We start from the raw sequence: 16,571 nt of genomic DNA on the forward strand, positions 1-16,571 counted from the left end.
CTACTTTTCCAAAATTTCTTTAATCAACACCCATCAATTTTATAGTCAGAAATTAACTCACTCTTTGGAGAGATGAGAATGTTATAAATAGGGGAGAGAATCTTTAAAACCAGCAAAGAAACCTTTTTAGATTGTTATGACCATCCCTTCCCAGAGTTAGTATAATAGAAAGAGTCCTAAACTAGACATCGAATGCCTGCTTCCCTATTTATCTAGTTAGTAATTTCTCTGCACCTGCTTCCAGAGAGGGTCTGGGCTCCAGACTCACTGTGCTAAGTTCCCTGCTGTGCACTCAGTTAGACTCTGATCCTATGATTAGACTCTGTGCATTCTTAGAGGGAACCCCCACCTGTCCACAAGGATGTCTCTTTCTTGTGAGCTTATGTATCTTGCTCCCATCAGATAATAGCTTGAAAAGTGTCTTGTTAACTCTAAAACAGTAACGTGGAAAGATCCTTACTAGCACGTCATCATTGAGTATCTCTGTTCCTATGGATCTTTAAAAAAATCTCATCCCAGGTGTGTGTGTGTTTCTTTCCTTTTTACCTGCAGGGCAAGACACCTCAAGACAGAGCTCAGCAGGCTGGGGACCCTGATTTGGCTGCTTACCTAGAAAGCCGTCAGAACTATAAGATCATTGGCCACGAGGACCTGGAAACTACTGTTTGACCCTGGTAGACGGGCAAAGAGAACCTGAGCGAGCATATCACCTGGGCCCTCCCGGCGATCGGGCAGCTCCCCTGGAAGAAGCTGATGGAATCCATAAATCTGTCTCTCTCCTGCAAGCATCTGAGGCCATGCCACCAGTTTTTAAGGGCTACTGAGATGTACAACAGAATGGAATAGCCCACAGAGGACGAGGCAGGATACCTGGAGATTGGTGGAAAATGAGTTCCACAAAATTTGATCTTTATTGCTTCCAGCAAGTAGCATGAACTTCTGTGTTCACCTGTATCATTTATTTTAAAGATTCAAAGGATGTTCCTATAAATGGCACTGCTCCCTTCTCCCCTATGCATTCACCTTCCCCTGTACCGCACCATTCTGCCTGTAACCACCCAGAAAAAATTCGATACAATCTGTTCTCTTTACATTCAGTCTTTGAAGACCACAAGACTGTCTGAAGGTCTTTTGAAACCCTCTGGTTGTCCTGCAGAAATGTAACTGTAAAACTGCTTCCGTTTCCAAGACTAAATATACCAGGATGACTTAGTGACTTTTTTGCATGTCACCCCTCCCTGCTCATTTCTTTTTCATCATCTGGGAGCTGGGAGTTGCCACATGGATAATGTCAACTTGCGCATTGTATCTCTGAGGCATGGTGAGGTGGCATGGGAGTCTCCTGTTCTCAGCGGGACCTCAGAGAGGTAACCCAGGGGTTGGCCCCATGTGCGGGCCTGTTACTGATGGCCACAAAGGCCAGGTTCAGCTTGGGCTGTTTGGACAGCTCCATACTGCCCAGGTGTAGCCATCTTTGCCTTTTGCTGCAATAGAGGTGAGCAATGGACTAAGCCAAGGCCCGTAGCTAGTCTGCAGAAGCACTTAACTTTAAGTGCTGTTTCAACTGCAGGGCAGAAAAACCACGTGTGGGAACTGTGGCTACAGGAAATAGAGCTCGGTGCCAGTGTTCACTTCTTGGCTTTTTTGAGTGATAATGGAAAGCAGGCTAATGGACTTGAAATAAAACAGCAGAAGCAAAAGTAGCAACATATGTCAAAATAACTCACTTAAGTAAGAAAACAGTCACTGGAGCTTTGCACAGAGGCTAATAAGTACAGACTCTTGGGTACAGTGGTGAGAGGGGCCCATTTAGGTTTTCCTTCTAAGTTTCTGGTTTTCATTACCCCCAAGTTCGCCCTATGCCAAGGACAAAGCCTTGCTGTGTGAGTTTCACTGCCAGATTTCCAGGAGGTGTGGCCCTTTCTGATGGATGCCTCCACCTACTCCTGGTCAGCTCCCAAGGTCATACCTGATAGCGCTATAGCCCCATTTTACATGAACGGGGTAATCTATTAGTTTCTCTATTTTCTTCTGCTAGAAAGTTCTTAGTACAAACCTCTGTGGGAGCGCAGCCAGGAATGTTTCTCTGGCAGTGGAATTGCAGCTTCTAATCCTGCCACAGAGCAGTTGAGACTTACAGGTACTTCTATTAGGGACCTTGTGACAATTACAATATTAGGAGACGAAGACTTCTAATTTCTGGTGAAAATGTCTACATGACTTGGGTGTAAGTCAGAAATGAAAGTGGGTGATCGAGGGTTTTGCTTCACTCTTAGACATAAGCATCAAGCTTCCTGACTCTTTCTGCATGTGAGCGCACACGATTGTTTCTCTGTGTTTAATGTAAAGGTCCAGCAGCGACGTGCTGCTGATCTGAATCACATTTCGGCCACATATCATTTTGAAAGTACAAATATGATATACTGTTAAGTAGGAATAACCTCTCAGTGGATGGGGCTTAGTCGTCTCGAAATCAAACGGCTGGCATTATTTTCAGCTGTGGGAGGAAGGGTTGGTTGCGAGTAATCTATTTCCATAGATCAGTCTTAGAAATGCAACTATATTTTGGGTTTTATGGTGAGGGGAGGAGGAGCTGCAGTAGATTGTTTCCAGAAGCTGGAAAAAATTATGCTCCAGGAGAATTTAATCACTGGGCTTCTGCTGGGAGTTTTTCAATTGGTGGGACTGTCCAGGAGATGTTGTGATGACAGAAATATAATCCTTCAAACAGACTGAAATCTGGCTTTGGATGGTGCCTTCCATTCCCTAGATTGAGCCAAACACTTGGCCATGCAGTCAGTTACCCAGCTGCCATTGCTGGGATGAAGGACTATTTTCACCAACTACCATCTCATATTTCTCTGTAATGCTTCAAAGCAGCCCAGAGAAAATTTAGGGTACAGGTGGCTAGGGGCCAATTCAAATAGCTCCAAGTGAAGTAATAAGTCAACCCCCGGAATGAAAATTGATGATGTACTGACTGCTGTAGGAGTCTTGGAACATTTGGAAATTGTTCCAAAAAAAAAGTCTTAGAGTCCTACATTATTGGTGGAGAACGATATATGACCAAGGCGAATATCTCTTTGAGAAAAGCAAACACCCCCAGGACTTGGGCTTAAAAAGAAAAACATTAAAAATGAGCAAAAACGGTTACATATTTAATGGTTTCAATATTGCATCTGCCTCCTGTAGCATTTTATTTTTTAATTGATCATCGCGTGGGACAGTCCTGGGCTGTAGAACGAGCGGAGGGCCTATGCTCCAGGAGTTTTCAACTCAGCGTAGGCGTATGGTATCCCCCTTTTAATGGGCCCTCAGGAAAAATAGAGGCAAAGAGGCTGGCCCTGGTCTGAAAAGCCACATTCACAAGGCAATCAAGCTATATACCTGTAGAAATATCATTTTCTACAAAACCTACTGAAACTACTGCTGAGAGTGGCCAACATGCAGCTGACATGAGCTGGGGCCTGTCTGCCTTTGGATTCCATGTTTAGATTAGCCTGATAGAGGGCTGAGAAATGGAGAGTTATTAAAAAGCAACATGATAGTCATTTTTGAAGCCCTATGTTCCAGTTTTACACAACTAATAAAATAGAACCCAGTTAAGCTGTGCTTTGTCCCAGTCAAGGGCGTGACAAAGCACAGAAGCCAAGGAGGAAATAAGCACCATGGCTGGGGAGTTCTCTGAGCGCTCGCCTTACCTCTATGGAGGTTACAACCGTAAATCTGATGCAATTCCTGAAACGGAATGGAGCTGGCAAGCACAGTCGTCAAATGAGTGGTGACTGATGGGAATCCTCAAGACCCCCACGGCTCGCCGTCTTTTCATAATCACTGGCTTTGGTGCTTAGGCAGATCTGTTTGCCTTGAAAGATACTCAACAGGTAGTTAATTTTCATTTGGACCAAGTGACAGTTTCTTTGCTGAAAGGATTTCTGAAGTTTATTTACTAGATTCTCAAAATATCCAGGTCATAGAAAATGTGGAGCAGCAGTTTTATTTTTTCCCATGCCAACTTTATTTAAAAAATATATATTTTTTAAGCTGTGAAAGTAGAACCTGCTTTTTATAAAAGGTTCTAAGACCATAGATGAGTATCACAGGCAAAGCCCAGGGTGTAGTGACTTCTGCCCCACTTTCTGGCGATCAATAGTATTTACCTAATAAACATATAGACATCGCCGCTTGTATGTCATATCAGTAATACTCTGTGCATATGTCAGCCCACCCCAAACACATAGAAATGTATTTATACACATATATGTGTCTGTATACTATACACACATATATTTCATAGGTTTAAAAAAGCGAAAACATTTTAGAAGCACCCCAATCATCTGTATATGTATAGTTATCACCGACAGTCAGAGATAAGGTACCAGAGCATTTCCATGTATTCATTATTATTTCTACCATGACTAAGCTTAGTTTTATGACTGTATAGACCTTCAGTTGCACATGGCATTTTCTGGTGCCTGTGCCATAAAATCCACGACCAAGTGGTCTTGCCATTATGTATGCTGCCTTCCATGAAGCAGAACGCCTACCTGAGCCCAGAAACTTATCTAGGCTGTTGTGGGTCTCAAGTGGAGAGTTTCTTTCTATGTGATGCCTGCACGCTTCCCAAGCTGAGTTTCAGGACTAATACTCAGGAGGTTGCCTACTGACACCGGATTAGGACAAGCTATTGCCCGGAAGGTGTAGTAACTTGGATGTGGGCTGGAGTCTGAGTAGCTTGGCTTCCTTTCAGTGGGAGTAGCTAATGAAATCACTGGAATAGCATGCTATTTTATGCAATTGCACTATTTCAAAGTAAAATTGATCATTGTGAAAATGGCTCATCATAACCATCAAGTAAAAGTACCAATCGCTCTCCTTAAATGGATTATTTTTATTTTGGGGGAAAAAAGTAGAACATCCATTAAATTAGAGAGTTTTCTAACTGAGCTTAAACATTTATTTACTCTAAAATAGCTTCTGCACATGTTTTATAGAACCATCTCTGAATCGACTTTTTCATTCTCCGAATTCCATATTCAGCTGACTGACTGGGAGTCTTAGAGTTTTTTTCTCTGCCAAGCCACTCATTGGCTTTGACGCCATCATCCCTTTTCTGGGTCCTGGTCATCACTCATCGCTAGTCCTTCCAATTGTCTGACCGTGGCAATAGTCCTGCTCCCAGGCTTTCTGCCTCTACCTTCATCGATTTTTTTCCATGCACATACCCAAATCCTCCTCAGCTATTCTCAAAATGGATCAAAATGAAATCACCCTCTGGGACAAATATCCATTTTGCTTGAAGGACAAAAAAATATCCACTGACCTTGATGCTCTTATAGAATTCCAACCAGCCTTATTCTGAGAAGTAAGCTGCCAGAGAGGTTTAGCAAATTTCCGTTTTAGCCACACCAGGGGAGTCCACAATTATGGCAACTTCTTCCACATTGAATGATGTAAATAATGTGGCCCCTTGAAGTCACCTGAATGACTGGATTATATATGGGTTATGCCCCGGTGACCATCTGTGGATTCTAGGCTGTCTCTCCATAGTGTAATGAAAATCCTGAAAATAGGATTCTAAGCAAGGAGTTGTGCCCTTGGACCACCTGCTCTCCCAGGAAACTGGAAGTCACTGAATTGGTCCCCCAAAAAAGCAGAAAAAAATAGAATTTAAGGCTGTTGAAGCATTACTTATTTTTTCTCTTTTTTTTTCCATCACCAGTTATCCCCACCTCCTCTTCAACCTCCAATTCTTCCTGCAATTACCACACTGTTGTTCATGTCCATGAGTTCTTTCCCTTTTTTCTTCTTTTTTGCTCAGTCCCTTCACCGACTTCCCCCACCAGAGCTGTCCACCTGCACTCTGTCTATGAGTCTGTCTCTATTTTGCTTGTTTAATCATGTTTGTGAACCAATCGTACATTTGTGCATTTAATCATTTATTTTAAATATATAGTTATCACATACTCTGATGCAGGCTTGGACCTAAGAATGGATATAAGAAACAAAACTCCATACTAAGGATCTAAAAATGAATGCGAGAAACAAATTACACTGGGCAGAAAACCCCAGGGTCCTTGGGGAGCATGCTCTGGGGGCTCAATCAAGGCTTTATTGTGCTGGTCACTCTTTAGCCAGCAATGTTTTACTTCTATGAAATATGAAATGAGAATAGTAATATGCAAGGGAATGATATTTTGCATTTTTTTTCCTTGGAGTCTTGGTACTGTTCTTAAAATTGTATTTGAAACCAAGACTTTAGGATGAAACTTAGAAACACTACTAAAATGAGAGCTAACACTCATGTATCTTATATCTCAAGGACATCATTAGAAACAATAGGCAAAAATTACAGTAGGTTTGGATTAAATACAAAGAAGATGAAGTATAAATATTGTCAAAGAGTGGAGTGAGCATCCTTACAGAGTTATGGACTTTCGGCCAGTGGGAATATTTAAATTGGACACATGACCACGTTGAGGGATGTTGGGACTAGGGGCCTGTGATCTGAGGGAGCTGGAATTAGATTCTGTGAGTTTTTCTTTTAAAATAACTTTGTAAAATGGCAGGATTTATTTGAAAAATTTATGAACATCTTGACTTTTAATCTTTGGAACATCACTTTGTGAGAGGATTTAAAATTGGGGGGAGAATGACCTTTAGTTGTAATTTAAAACATTTTTAAACCAACTAAGCATAACTATACGAGCTATTGAAAAGAAGGCATACTTGGTAAAACTTACTTCAAAGTACTTGTGGAGCATTGTGGACTTTGATGAGTATTCTTAGGCATCCTTAACTCCTATCAGAAATCTGCTTCACTGTCTGTCCATCTAATGGGGAAAAAAAGTGCTGTGATTTGATATTCTTAGAATTAAATGTAACCTAATAGAACCACAGAAGAAAACTATGCTTAAAAGATATTTGGGAGCCAAGTCCATGTACTTGAAAAGCAATCATGGAAAATGCCTTGGCTCCTACTACTGGCGTGCTAATCACGAGGGGTAGTTTACCCATAGAAATAAAAAAAGTGATGATTCTAGGTATTCTCCAGTTTCCAAACTTTCAATATTTTGAGCCAAATGGCATCTGAAATTGGAGCCTTTGGTGATGGGAACAACTTGTTTCCAATATTTAAGTAAAACACATATGATTTTCAATAGAAAGTAGCTTAACTCAAATCTATACTGTTTATTATAACAATTCCAGTATTTTTTAAATGTTAGTGCTTTAACATTTTTATGTTTGTTTGTTTGTTGACACTTTTGAGCTTCATTACCAACCCATAAGGTGGATGAGGCTGATAATACATTTTGGATGAATAAATGGAACATCAGAACAGTGAATACAATTTGCACAGCTTTGTATCGTAACTGGTAGAATTGCAGCCAGAACTATGATTGTTAGAAACCACAGACTAACATGCATGCAATAGATGTTTTCTAAGTAAATAATTTCCCACCATTGCCTTCTATATTGTTTTATATCAATCATTCTGATTTCCGTAAATTAGAAGACTATTTACCTATGATCCCACAGTAAGTGTTGGTTTAAACTGAGGGGGAATGTGAAGTTACAAACTCAGGAGTGTTTGCTAGTAGACACTTATCATCTTGCATATATTCAAAGTAAAAAAAAAGGTTTAATGTTTTGGTACCAGGATGGATTTCACAAGAAGAAATTAACATTGAACATGATTTACTGGCTCTTCTACATTTGTGATTCTCAGCATTTAAAAAAGTTAGTACTTCAGGTCCTTGAATAATGTTGTTTGTTCCAATGTTGTTTTGTTATAACATTGATGAGATGCCATAGTCTATGGTGCAATTGGTTTCATTATACATTGTTTCACTTAAAGTCGTTGAACCTATCACTGATGTTAAGAGAGGACTTACTGTATTGTTTTCTCTCCTTTGCAGTTACTATTGGAATGATGCTATTTCATAATGATGCACCAAAGAGCCTTGAATTGGTCTTTTCACTCAAGACTCCCTAGCTCTAAGTCTGTGACTGGGTTTGCAAACCTAAGTGTGTCATCCACGGTCACATACATGGAGGCCTAATCACCTGGTGGAGTTGTGTTGTACCTGAAGTGGAAAGAACAAACAGGCTTGAGATATTCTTTCATTCTGAATCTCACCTCTACCAGGCATCTCTCGGGGCAGCGAGGTGAACATGTAGGGGAGGGGTGTTTGATATGGAAAGGAGCTACTATTAGATTAGAGTAGGAATGTTTGGAGGAGGTAAGTTAAGTAGGACTGTTAGATTCAAGTTCTGTATGGCAGATGATTTGCAGACTAAAACAAGGGCGGGAAGACCAGGCACAGGATGAAAAGAAGTAGCTTTAACACTTACAGAAAGATTTATTTATTTTTCCTAAATAATACACCCAGAAAAAATGGAGTGGGCTTTCTAAAAAACAAAGGGAGCTCATAGCAGCCAGTATTTCTTCTAGTGTTTAAGTGAAAATGGAGCAGCTGAATCAGGGATTGTGTAAAAACAATTCCTTATTTAGGAGGGAGCTTAGACTAAAGACTTCTGTGATATTTTCCAGATTTAGATTTCCATGACTTTAGACTGGAACACAACTCAATCAGAGCCCCCTTCTCTCCCTCTCCCCCCAGCCCCCACCCACCCAGTTTCCTGCCATCTAGATGGCTATGAAAGTGTTTCTGTTTAAATTGGGCTCTAATTGTTTTTTAAAAACATGTATTTTTATTGATTTCAGAAAGGATGGGAGAGGGAGAGAGAGACAGAAACATAAACGGTGAGAGAGAATCATTGATCGGCTGCCTCTTACACACCCCACACTGGGGACTGAGCCCACAACCCAGACACATACTATGATCGGAATTGAACCATGACCTCCTGGCTCATCGGTTGATGCTCAACCACTGAGCCACGACAGCCAGGCTGGGCTACAGTTTTAATTGCCCATCTTTCCTTCCCTAATGACTAGGCCTGAGTCTTACATTACAAGTTGGCTAGATGGGGGAGGGTGTCACCCTTGAGACAGTCTGAAAAAGTGGGCCCATCCCTGGAGTCTAGCTCAGAGAGCTGCTTCCAGCCCTTCTCCCTCACCCCATTCCTTGCCCCTGGCTTGGGAAGGTAAAGGAAGAGCAGTGATGGGGAAAGGATAAAAGATTCTCAAGAGCAGTACAAGAATAAGGCTCTAGTCTTAACACAAATTGCCATGGCAACCGATAAATAAATAATATATGCTCTCAGCCAACTTTGATCCTCATGAAAAGCAAATCCAGAAGATATAAGAAAAGACTGAACTTGTTCAGCATGGCTTCAAGGAGTATCATTATGAAATTTTCAATATATGCACCTTAGAAGAATTAGATTATTTATGGAATTTAGGGGAAAATAGGGCTCTGCTAATTGAAGAATTTTCTAATAGAAATTTATAAAGAACTGAGTTGTTTTTCTTTTTTGAAGAAGTTTTTGTGTTTTTCAAAGTCCTCATAAAAAGTTATATCTATCCACAGACTTGTGTTGGTCTATACTAGTATTTAAATTAGAAAAATATAAGGACAATTTAGTGAGTTCTTCAGAAATCTAAATATGTTCAATCCTAACAACTTCAAAGCCTGTGTATGGCTTTCTTATTTGAGGGTTTACATATAACATTTCTTCTTTAAAATTAGAGAGAGAGGAGATGTTCACAAATTGTCTTTACTTAGAAAAATGAACAGATGATAGCCCTAAAATTGTTTATCTTATTTTTTGTTTTAAATGTATGGGTAGTTCTTTCAAATATGCTGGTGAGATTTATCACTTTTAAGATACCTTCTAGCTTTGATATTTACTGCACCTTGTATGATGAATACAAATGGTTCCTGACCTTTTGGGTTTTATTAACAATAAAAATATTTATTCCCCTCCCCCATTTGTTGGACTGAGGCTCTGACCACATGAATAATTTCCAATGCAACTAGAACCGAAATGGATGCTTACTAACATCCTGATTGTGGGATGGGAAGTGTGGGGTTCTTGCCACCCAGGGAAATAAGATTTGAAACTTTAATAGATAAAATAACCTGGTAAAATTAGAATCTTTTGTAAAACACATCTTTGAAAAGCAAAGTTAGGCTCTGAATTAGTCTTCATAAAGATAGCAAGGCTGTTTTCCATTTAAATTATCAAAGGTTAAGTGGGCAACCATGCATTTGAATACTGTATGGACCATTGCTGATTGAAAGTGAGGAAATCCATTCTGTAAGTCATTAAGGCATAGAGAGGACAACCTCAGTTTTAAAAGAATGACTGTATTTCATTTTGATTTCTGAGTGGGAAAAGGGTCCAGCCATCCAGAGTTCCTAGATGGCGGTGGGTAGTCCATTTTCAAAGGCAACATCTGTACAAAGAGTTTCAGACACGGTATAAAGGGCTCTTTCATAGTTTCTGATTCTGCCCTTTCACATCCCAGAGCCATGATTTTGCAAAGCTGCCAGCTGGCAGGTGGAATAAAAAAAAAGTAGTAGCTGTGGCAACAGGATGAAGTTTTATTTCCAGGTAAAGTGAGATCTAGAAAAATATGAAATGGAGGGAGGGTGGGTGGGAAGGGTGGGTGGGGAAGGGAAGAATGGAGAATTTTTGTAACAAAGTCATAAAGTATTTTTCCCTAATTTTCTTGCATTTCCTATTTATATAAAGTATCTTGATCACTGTGTTGCTCTACAGAGATTTTCAATGGAATTAATTTGAGAGACTGAATTAATCTCTGAAAAAGACTTTGACTAGTTACCTTTTTGGATACTTTTTTCTGTATTGTGAATTGTGTGGAAATGTACAGAATAAAAATTAAGAAATATAATTAGTTTATTTTCTTCTGTTACTGACTGCTAGATCTAGTTGGTGTGAATACCATGCTTAATGGCGGGTAGATTAGATTTTTTCAAAACCAGGAGATAAGCAAAGAGTTGGCAGTTAGGGAAGTCTGAAACTAAAAGGCAGAATTTTTTTTTTAAACTTTATTGTTGAAAGTATTACAGATGTCCCCCTCACCCCCCAACTGCTCCTCAGAATTTTTTTTTAAAAACACTTCTGTCAAGATGGACTAACAGAGGCCAGATTTACCCTCCCATTTAAATAAAAACAGTTACATGTAATAAAACAATAATTGTTAAGACGTGAGGTAACAAAGACAAAAAACAAGTAATCCCTGAGAGATGGAAATCAAATAAGATAAGCTCTGTGATTACATTTTACAGACGTAAGAGAGTTTCCAGGTGGTGGTGCGGGAGTGGCGTGGTGGGGAATTGAAACAGAGTCTGGCAGATTTCCTGAGTTGGGGAGATAGAACTGAGAGTTGGGGAGACCAAGGCAGCTAGAGCTCATAGAGAAGAGTGTCAGAGAGGGTTGCACAGAGAAATAATCCTACAGATCTGCACAGAACCCCTTAAGTATTAAGTAAAATACCTATGTGAGGACACTACTTGAGTCTGGAGAGAGTACCACGCAAAATACTTAGAAGGAACAATGAGCAGCTCACAGAAGGCTGAGAATAATGCCCGTTGCCACTACCCACACTGCACCCTCACCAGTGACTACCCACAGCTTTGATTTATTAATAGAGCATGACACTCTGTTTTCCCTTCCAGCCCCATTTCCTCCCCATCTCCGGCCACAGAGCTAATCACTGTGATGGTTTTGTTGTGAATCTCAGCACATCCCACCTTTGTTCCTTTATTCCACTTCTCAACTTCTGTTAACTGTATTCCCTGTCACAGCTGCAAATCTTCACATTTTATCTCGTACCAATATTAAAAGCTCTATGTGTTGCCAAGATTTTTATTCTAAGGGTTGGAAGCCAAGAACATGGAGTTTCATTGGCATGGCACATTAATGAGTATGCAGACGCAAACAGGGTGTGACAATTACATTTTTTCATTGTCCATGGCCCCAATGCCAATGAAACAGTATTTCTGTCATCTGAATCAAATAATTTCCCTTTTATTTTATTTTTATTTTTTTGCATTTCTCTGCTTCACGTTTGACTGATAGTTTTTATGAATTTCTTTCTCTTGGTGTTGGTTATCTTTCTTTGTTCTTGTTGAAAGATAAAACAAACTCATGATTTTTTCAGTATGTTACTAGTATCATTTAGCTCCCTCATCAGTTTTGTAATCCATTCTAGTCTTTTTCCCAGAAGGATTTTTCTTAGTGTCCACTGGCTTCTGGTTCTAATACTGATGAATTGTTCCCCAGGCATGCCATACAATTATCACCTTATGACTGTCTTTGGATTTCTTTCTCTTTTTTTCATTTTAGATAAATTCTTGAATTATGTACATCTGTTTCTTTTATTTTTCTACTTCTTTGGACTTCTGCATTTGTCTTATCACTTCTTGACTCACACATTTCTTAGTTTCTTGATTTGCTGGAGTAGATTCACAAATTGCTGATTAAAACTCAGCACTTGGGAATAAAAATTTTGAGTTCTTGCATGTCTGAAAATGTCTATCTTATCCTTTATTTAGAGTTTGTCTGTCTTTGAAATTCTGGTTCCAACTTTATTTTTTATTAGAACTCTGGAGAATCATAATGTGGAAAAAACAAGGCCCGGGTGTTTTTTTGTGAAAACTAGAAGTCCATTCACAGATAGATTAAAATCACAGAGTCACATGTTATGGTAGCAAAAAAGACTCTAGAAGTCATGTCAAACAATTTTATTTTGGAGATGTGCAAACTGTGCCTTAAAGAGAGTAAAATATTACCCAAGATCACACAGCTAACCAGTGACAGGGAGATGTCACCAAAGTTCAGGAACTTCTCGTCTGAGTGCCATGTTCAAATGGTTTAGACTCTGCCTGAAGGCACTATTAGGGTGAAACAAGTATTTGTAGTAGAAGAGAATAATACACTGGATTCCAGTCTTAGCTCTTCTCCTGAGCAGCTGAGTATGGTTCTTGCTTTCCTTGGACCTAAGTTTCCTCATCCTTCAAACAAGATTGTACAACTAATGGTCTCCCATCCTCTTTCTTCTCTCAAGTGGGGAGATACTCTGAAGATACCACCTCTCCTCTGGTAATCACCACACTGTTGTCTGTGTCTCTGAATTTGTTTTAGTTTCTTTGCTTAATCCCTTCACTTTTGCACCCTGCCCTCCAACCCTCCTCCCCTCTGACAGATGTCAGTCTGTTCTCTGTATCTATGAATCTGTTTCTATTTTGTTAGTTTATTTTGTTCATTAGATTCCACATATGAGTGAAATCATATGGTACTTCTCTTTCTCTGACTGGCTTACTTCACTTAACATAATACTCTCTAGGTCCAGGTCCATCAATTCTGTCGCAAAGGGTAAGGTTTTCTTCCTTTCTTTCTTTCTCTCTTTCTCTCTCTTTCTTTCTCTCTTTCTCTCTTTCTCCCTTTCTCTCTCCCTTTCTCTCTCTCTCTCTCTTCCTTCCTTCCTTCCTTCCTTCCTTCCTTCCTTCCTTCCTTCCTTCCTTCCTTCCTTCCTTCCTTCCTTTCTTTCTTTCTTTCTTTCTTTCTTTCTTTCTTTCTTTCTTTCCAGCCAAGTAGTATTCCACTGTGTAAATGTACTACAGCTTTTTTTATCGATTCAACTACTGATGGACACTTGGGCTGCTTTCAAATCTTGGCTAGAGTAAATAATGATGCAATGAACATAGGGGTTCATTTATTTTTCAAATTAGTGTTTCTGGTTTCTTCAGATATATTCCCAGAAGTGGAATCTCTGGGTCATAAGACAGGTCAATTTTTAATTGTTTGAGGTAACTCCATACTGTTTTCCACAGGAGCTGCACCAATCTACATTCCCACCAACAGTTCAGGAGGGTTCCCTTCCAACACTTGTTGTTTGTTGATTTACTGGTGCTAGCCACTCTGACAGGTATGAGGTGATATCTCATTGTGGTTTTCATGTACATTTCTTTGATGATTAGTGACATTGAGCATCTTTTCATATGCCTATTGGCCTCTTTGGAGAAGTGTCTATTCAAGTCCTGAGCCCATTTTTTAAGTTAGATTATCTTTTTTTTTCTTTTTTTTTTTTGGTGTTGAGTTTTATAAGTTCTTTATAAATTTTGGATATTAGCCCCTTACCAGATGTATCATTGGTGAATATGTTCTCCCATTCAGTGGGTTGTCTTTTCATTTTGTTGATGGTTTCCTTTGCTGTGTAAAAACAATTTAGCTGTATGTAGTCCCATTTGTTTATTTTTTCTTTTGTTTCCCTTGCCTGAAGAGATATATCAGGAAAAAAACATTGCTATGAGAAGTGTCTGAGATTTTGCTGCCTATCTTTTCTTCTAGGATTTTTACGGTTTCAAGTATAACATTTAAATCTATAATCCATTTTGAGGTTGTTCTTGTGTTTGGTGTACAAAGGCAGTCTAATTTCTTTTTCTTTTTTATACATCTGTCCAATTTTCCCAACTCTATTTATTGAGTAGACTATCTCTTACCCCATTGCATGTTCTTGCCTTCTTTGTTAAATATTAATTGTAAAGGAGTAGTTATTTTTCTGGGCTCTCTATTCTGTTCGATTGATCTATATGTCTCTTTTTTTGGCAGTACCGGGCTTTTTGATTACCATGGCTTTGTAGTATAGCTTGATATCAGGTAGTGTTATTCCTCCAACTTTGTTTTTCTTTCTCAAGATTGCTGTTGCTATCTGAGAGGTCTTTTGTGGTTCCCCAGACATTTTTGGAATATTTGTTCTAGTTCTGTGAAAGATGCCTTTGGCATCTTGATAGGAATTGTGTTGAATCTATAGATTGCTTGGGGTAGTAAAGATGTTTCGATGATATCAGTGCTTCCTATCCATGAGCATGGTATGTGCTTCCACTTATTTGTATCTTGTACAATTTCATTCTTCAGTGTCTTATAATTTTCTGAGTGCAAGTCTTTTACATCCTTGGTGAAATGTATTCCTAGGTATGTTTTTAATTGAAGGGGATCTTTTAGTGAAGGACTCATTATGAAGATGAGAAAAACTTCAGAATGATCTTCATTCAAAACCTTTACTTTAGAAACCTTCACTGAAGCCATTCCCGAAGTATGTTGTTTGAGCAATCTTTGCCATTACAGTTAAAATTGTTGGCATTTTCACAAATGCAAAATGTCTTTTTAATAAGCCCTGCATAACATCTTCCCCATAGCCTCTTCTGAGCTTCAACCTTTGATAACTGTGTGTACTTATTTTCAGAGATTGGTACATTGAGCCACTGGTTGCTCGTTTCCAACCTTTCTACAGGCTATCCTTCAAAGGTATAAAGATAATTAGCTCAGTTTCATACAGGTGGAGAGGACCAGGACTTACTCAGAGCACAGATGTTGAATAACTGTTGTGTGCTACAACTACATGGAGGATAGGGTAATGATGACGAGGAAGGATGTTTCTCTTTCTCTGATCACTCTTATTAGGTCTTGAGGCTTTGCTTCTCCTTGACATTTCCTGAATCACTGTGGACAGCCCTGGTTTTGGCATCTATGTTGCTGATTGCAAACTGGGTGAACTTGGTCATGTAACATTTTTTCTCTTTCTGACCCTTATTTTTCTCATCACAGATATAGAAAACAACACTGCCAATCAGATGAACTTGCTGTGGACATTACATGAGATATTGGCTAGAAAATATTTAGAACAATGCCTCGCACATAGTAAATGCTCCATAAATTATACCTCTTAAAATGTACTGAGGGTGATTACATTGATGAAATGGTTTTATTTCTAGCACTGTTCTCTGCACTGTGGGGCAGGAGACAAGCAAAGAGAAAGGGTCCTCTTTGCCCTTACCTTGGATGACTTAGTTTATTTAACCACATTGGCTCTGGAATTGAAGGCCTAACCTAAATTTGCCTTACTTTTTTTGAATTCCCTCTAGCTTATAAAAAATGTCTTCAAAAATTAAAGGCATATAAATTTTGACAGTAATAAATAAGCTACAATTCTGAAAACGTAGATTGAGAGACAATGTGGAATAAATATAACCAAAAGTTTAAAATGAAAAAGAAATCATCAGCTTGACCTAACGTCTAGTTTATATTATGCCAGGCTGGGTATTGCTGATTTAAAAAGAAATGATTGTGCAGTCCCTTCAGAAATGATTGCATGCACAATGTGTATTACCAGTTTAGTTTGAAAGTCTTAGGATAATACTACTGTGCTGTAAAAAGGAAGGAAATTTACCCTTTGGGACAGCATGGATGAGCCTGGAGAATATTATGTTAAATGAAATAAACCAGTCAGAGAAAGACAAGTACCTCATGATTTCACTCACATGCGGAATTTAATGAACAAACTGAACTACCAAGCAAAATAGAGGCAGACTCGTATATAGAAAGTAGACAGACAACTTGGGAGGGGGGAGTAGAGGGATTGAGAAAAAAAGAAAAAGAAAAAAGAGAGAGAACTATGGGCATGAACAACAGTGTGGTGATTGCGGGGGTAGCAGGGATGGGAGGAGAGGGAAGAGGGTGTAGAGGGGATAAAAGGTGATGAAAAATATATATAAAAAATACAATAAAAAATAAAGTCTTTGGATAGTTTTCTCATTCTAAATGTGCCTGTTTTTAACACTATCTTCATTCTTCTAGAA

At 39.1% G+C, this 16,571-nt stretch overlaps 1 protein-coding gene across 2 annotated transcripts in view; it reads left to right on the forward strand.

Moving 5' to 3' along the window:
* DGKI (diacylglycerol kinase iota) overlaps positions 1 to 3,026 on the forward strand; it is a 402,033-nt gene extending 399,007 nt beyond the window's left edge. For both annotated transcript variants that reach the window (XM_036328568.1, XM_036328569.1), the window contains one exon: positions 553 to 3,026. In XM_036328568.1, the coding sequence (XP_036184461.1) occupies positions 553 to 669 (117 nt within the window). In that variant the 3' untranslated portion in view covers positions 670 to 3,026. The remainder of the gene's footprint in view (positions 1 to 552) is intronic.
* The last annotated feature ends 13,545 nt before the right edge of the window (positions 3,027 to 16,571 follow it).

The sequence above is a fragment of the Myotis myotis genome, unplaced genomic scaffold, assembly GCF_014108235.1.
Source record: "Myotis myotis isolate mMyoMyo1 unplaced genomic scaffold, mMyoMyo1.p scaffold_m19_p_11, whole genome shotgun sequence".
In the NCBI taxonomy this organism is placed as follows: Eukaryota; Metazoa; Chordata; class Mammalia; order Chiroptera; family Vespertilionidae; genus Myotis; species Myotis myotis.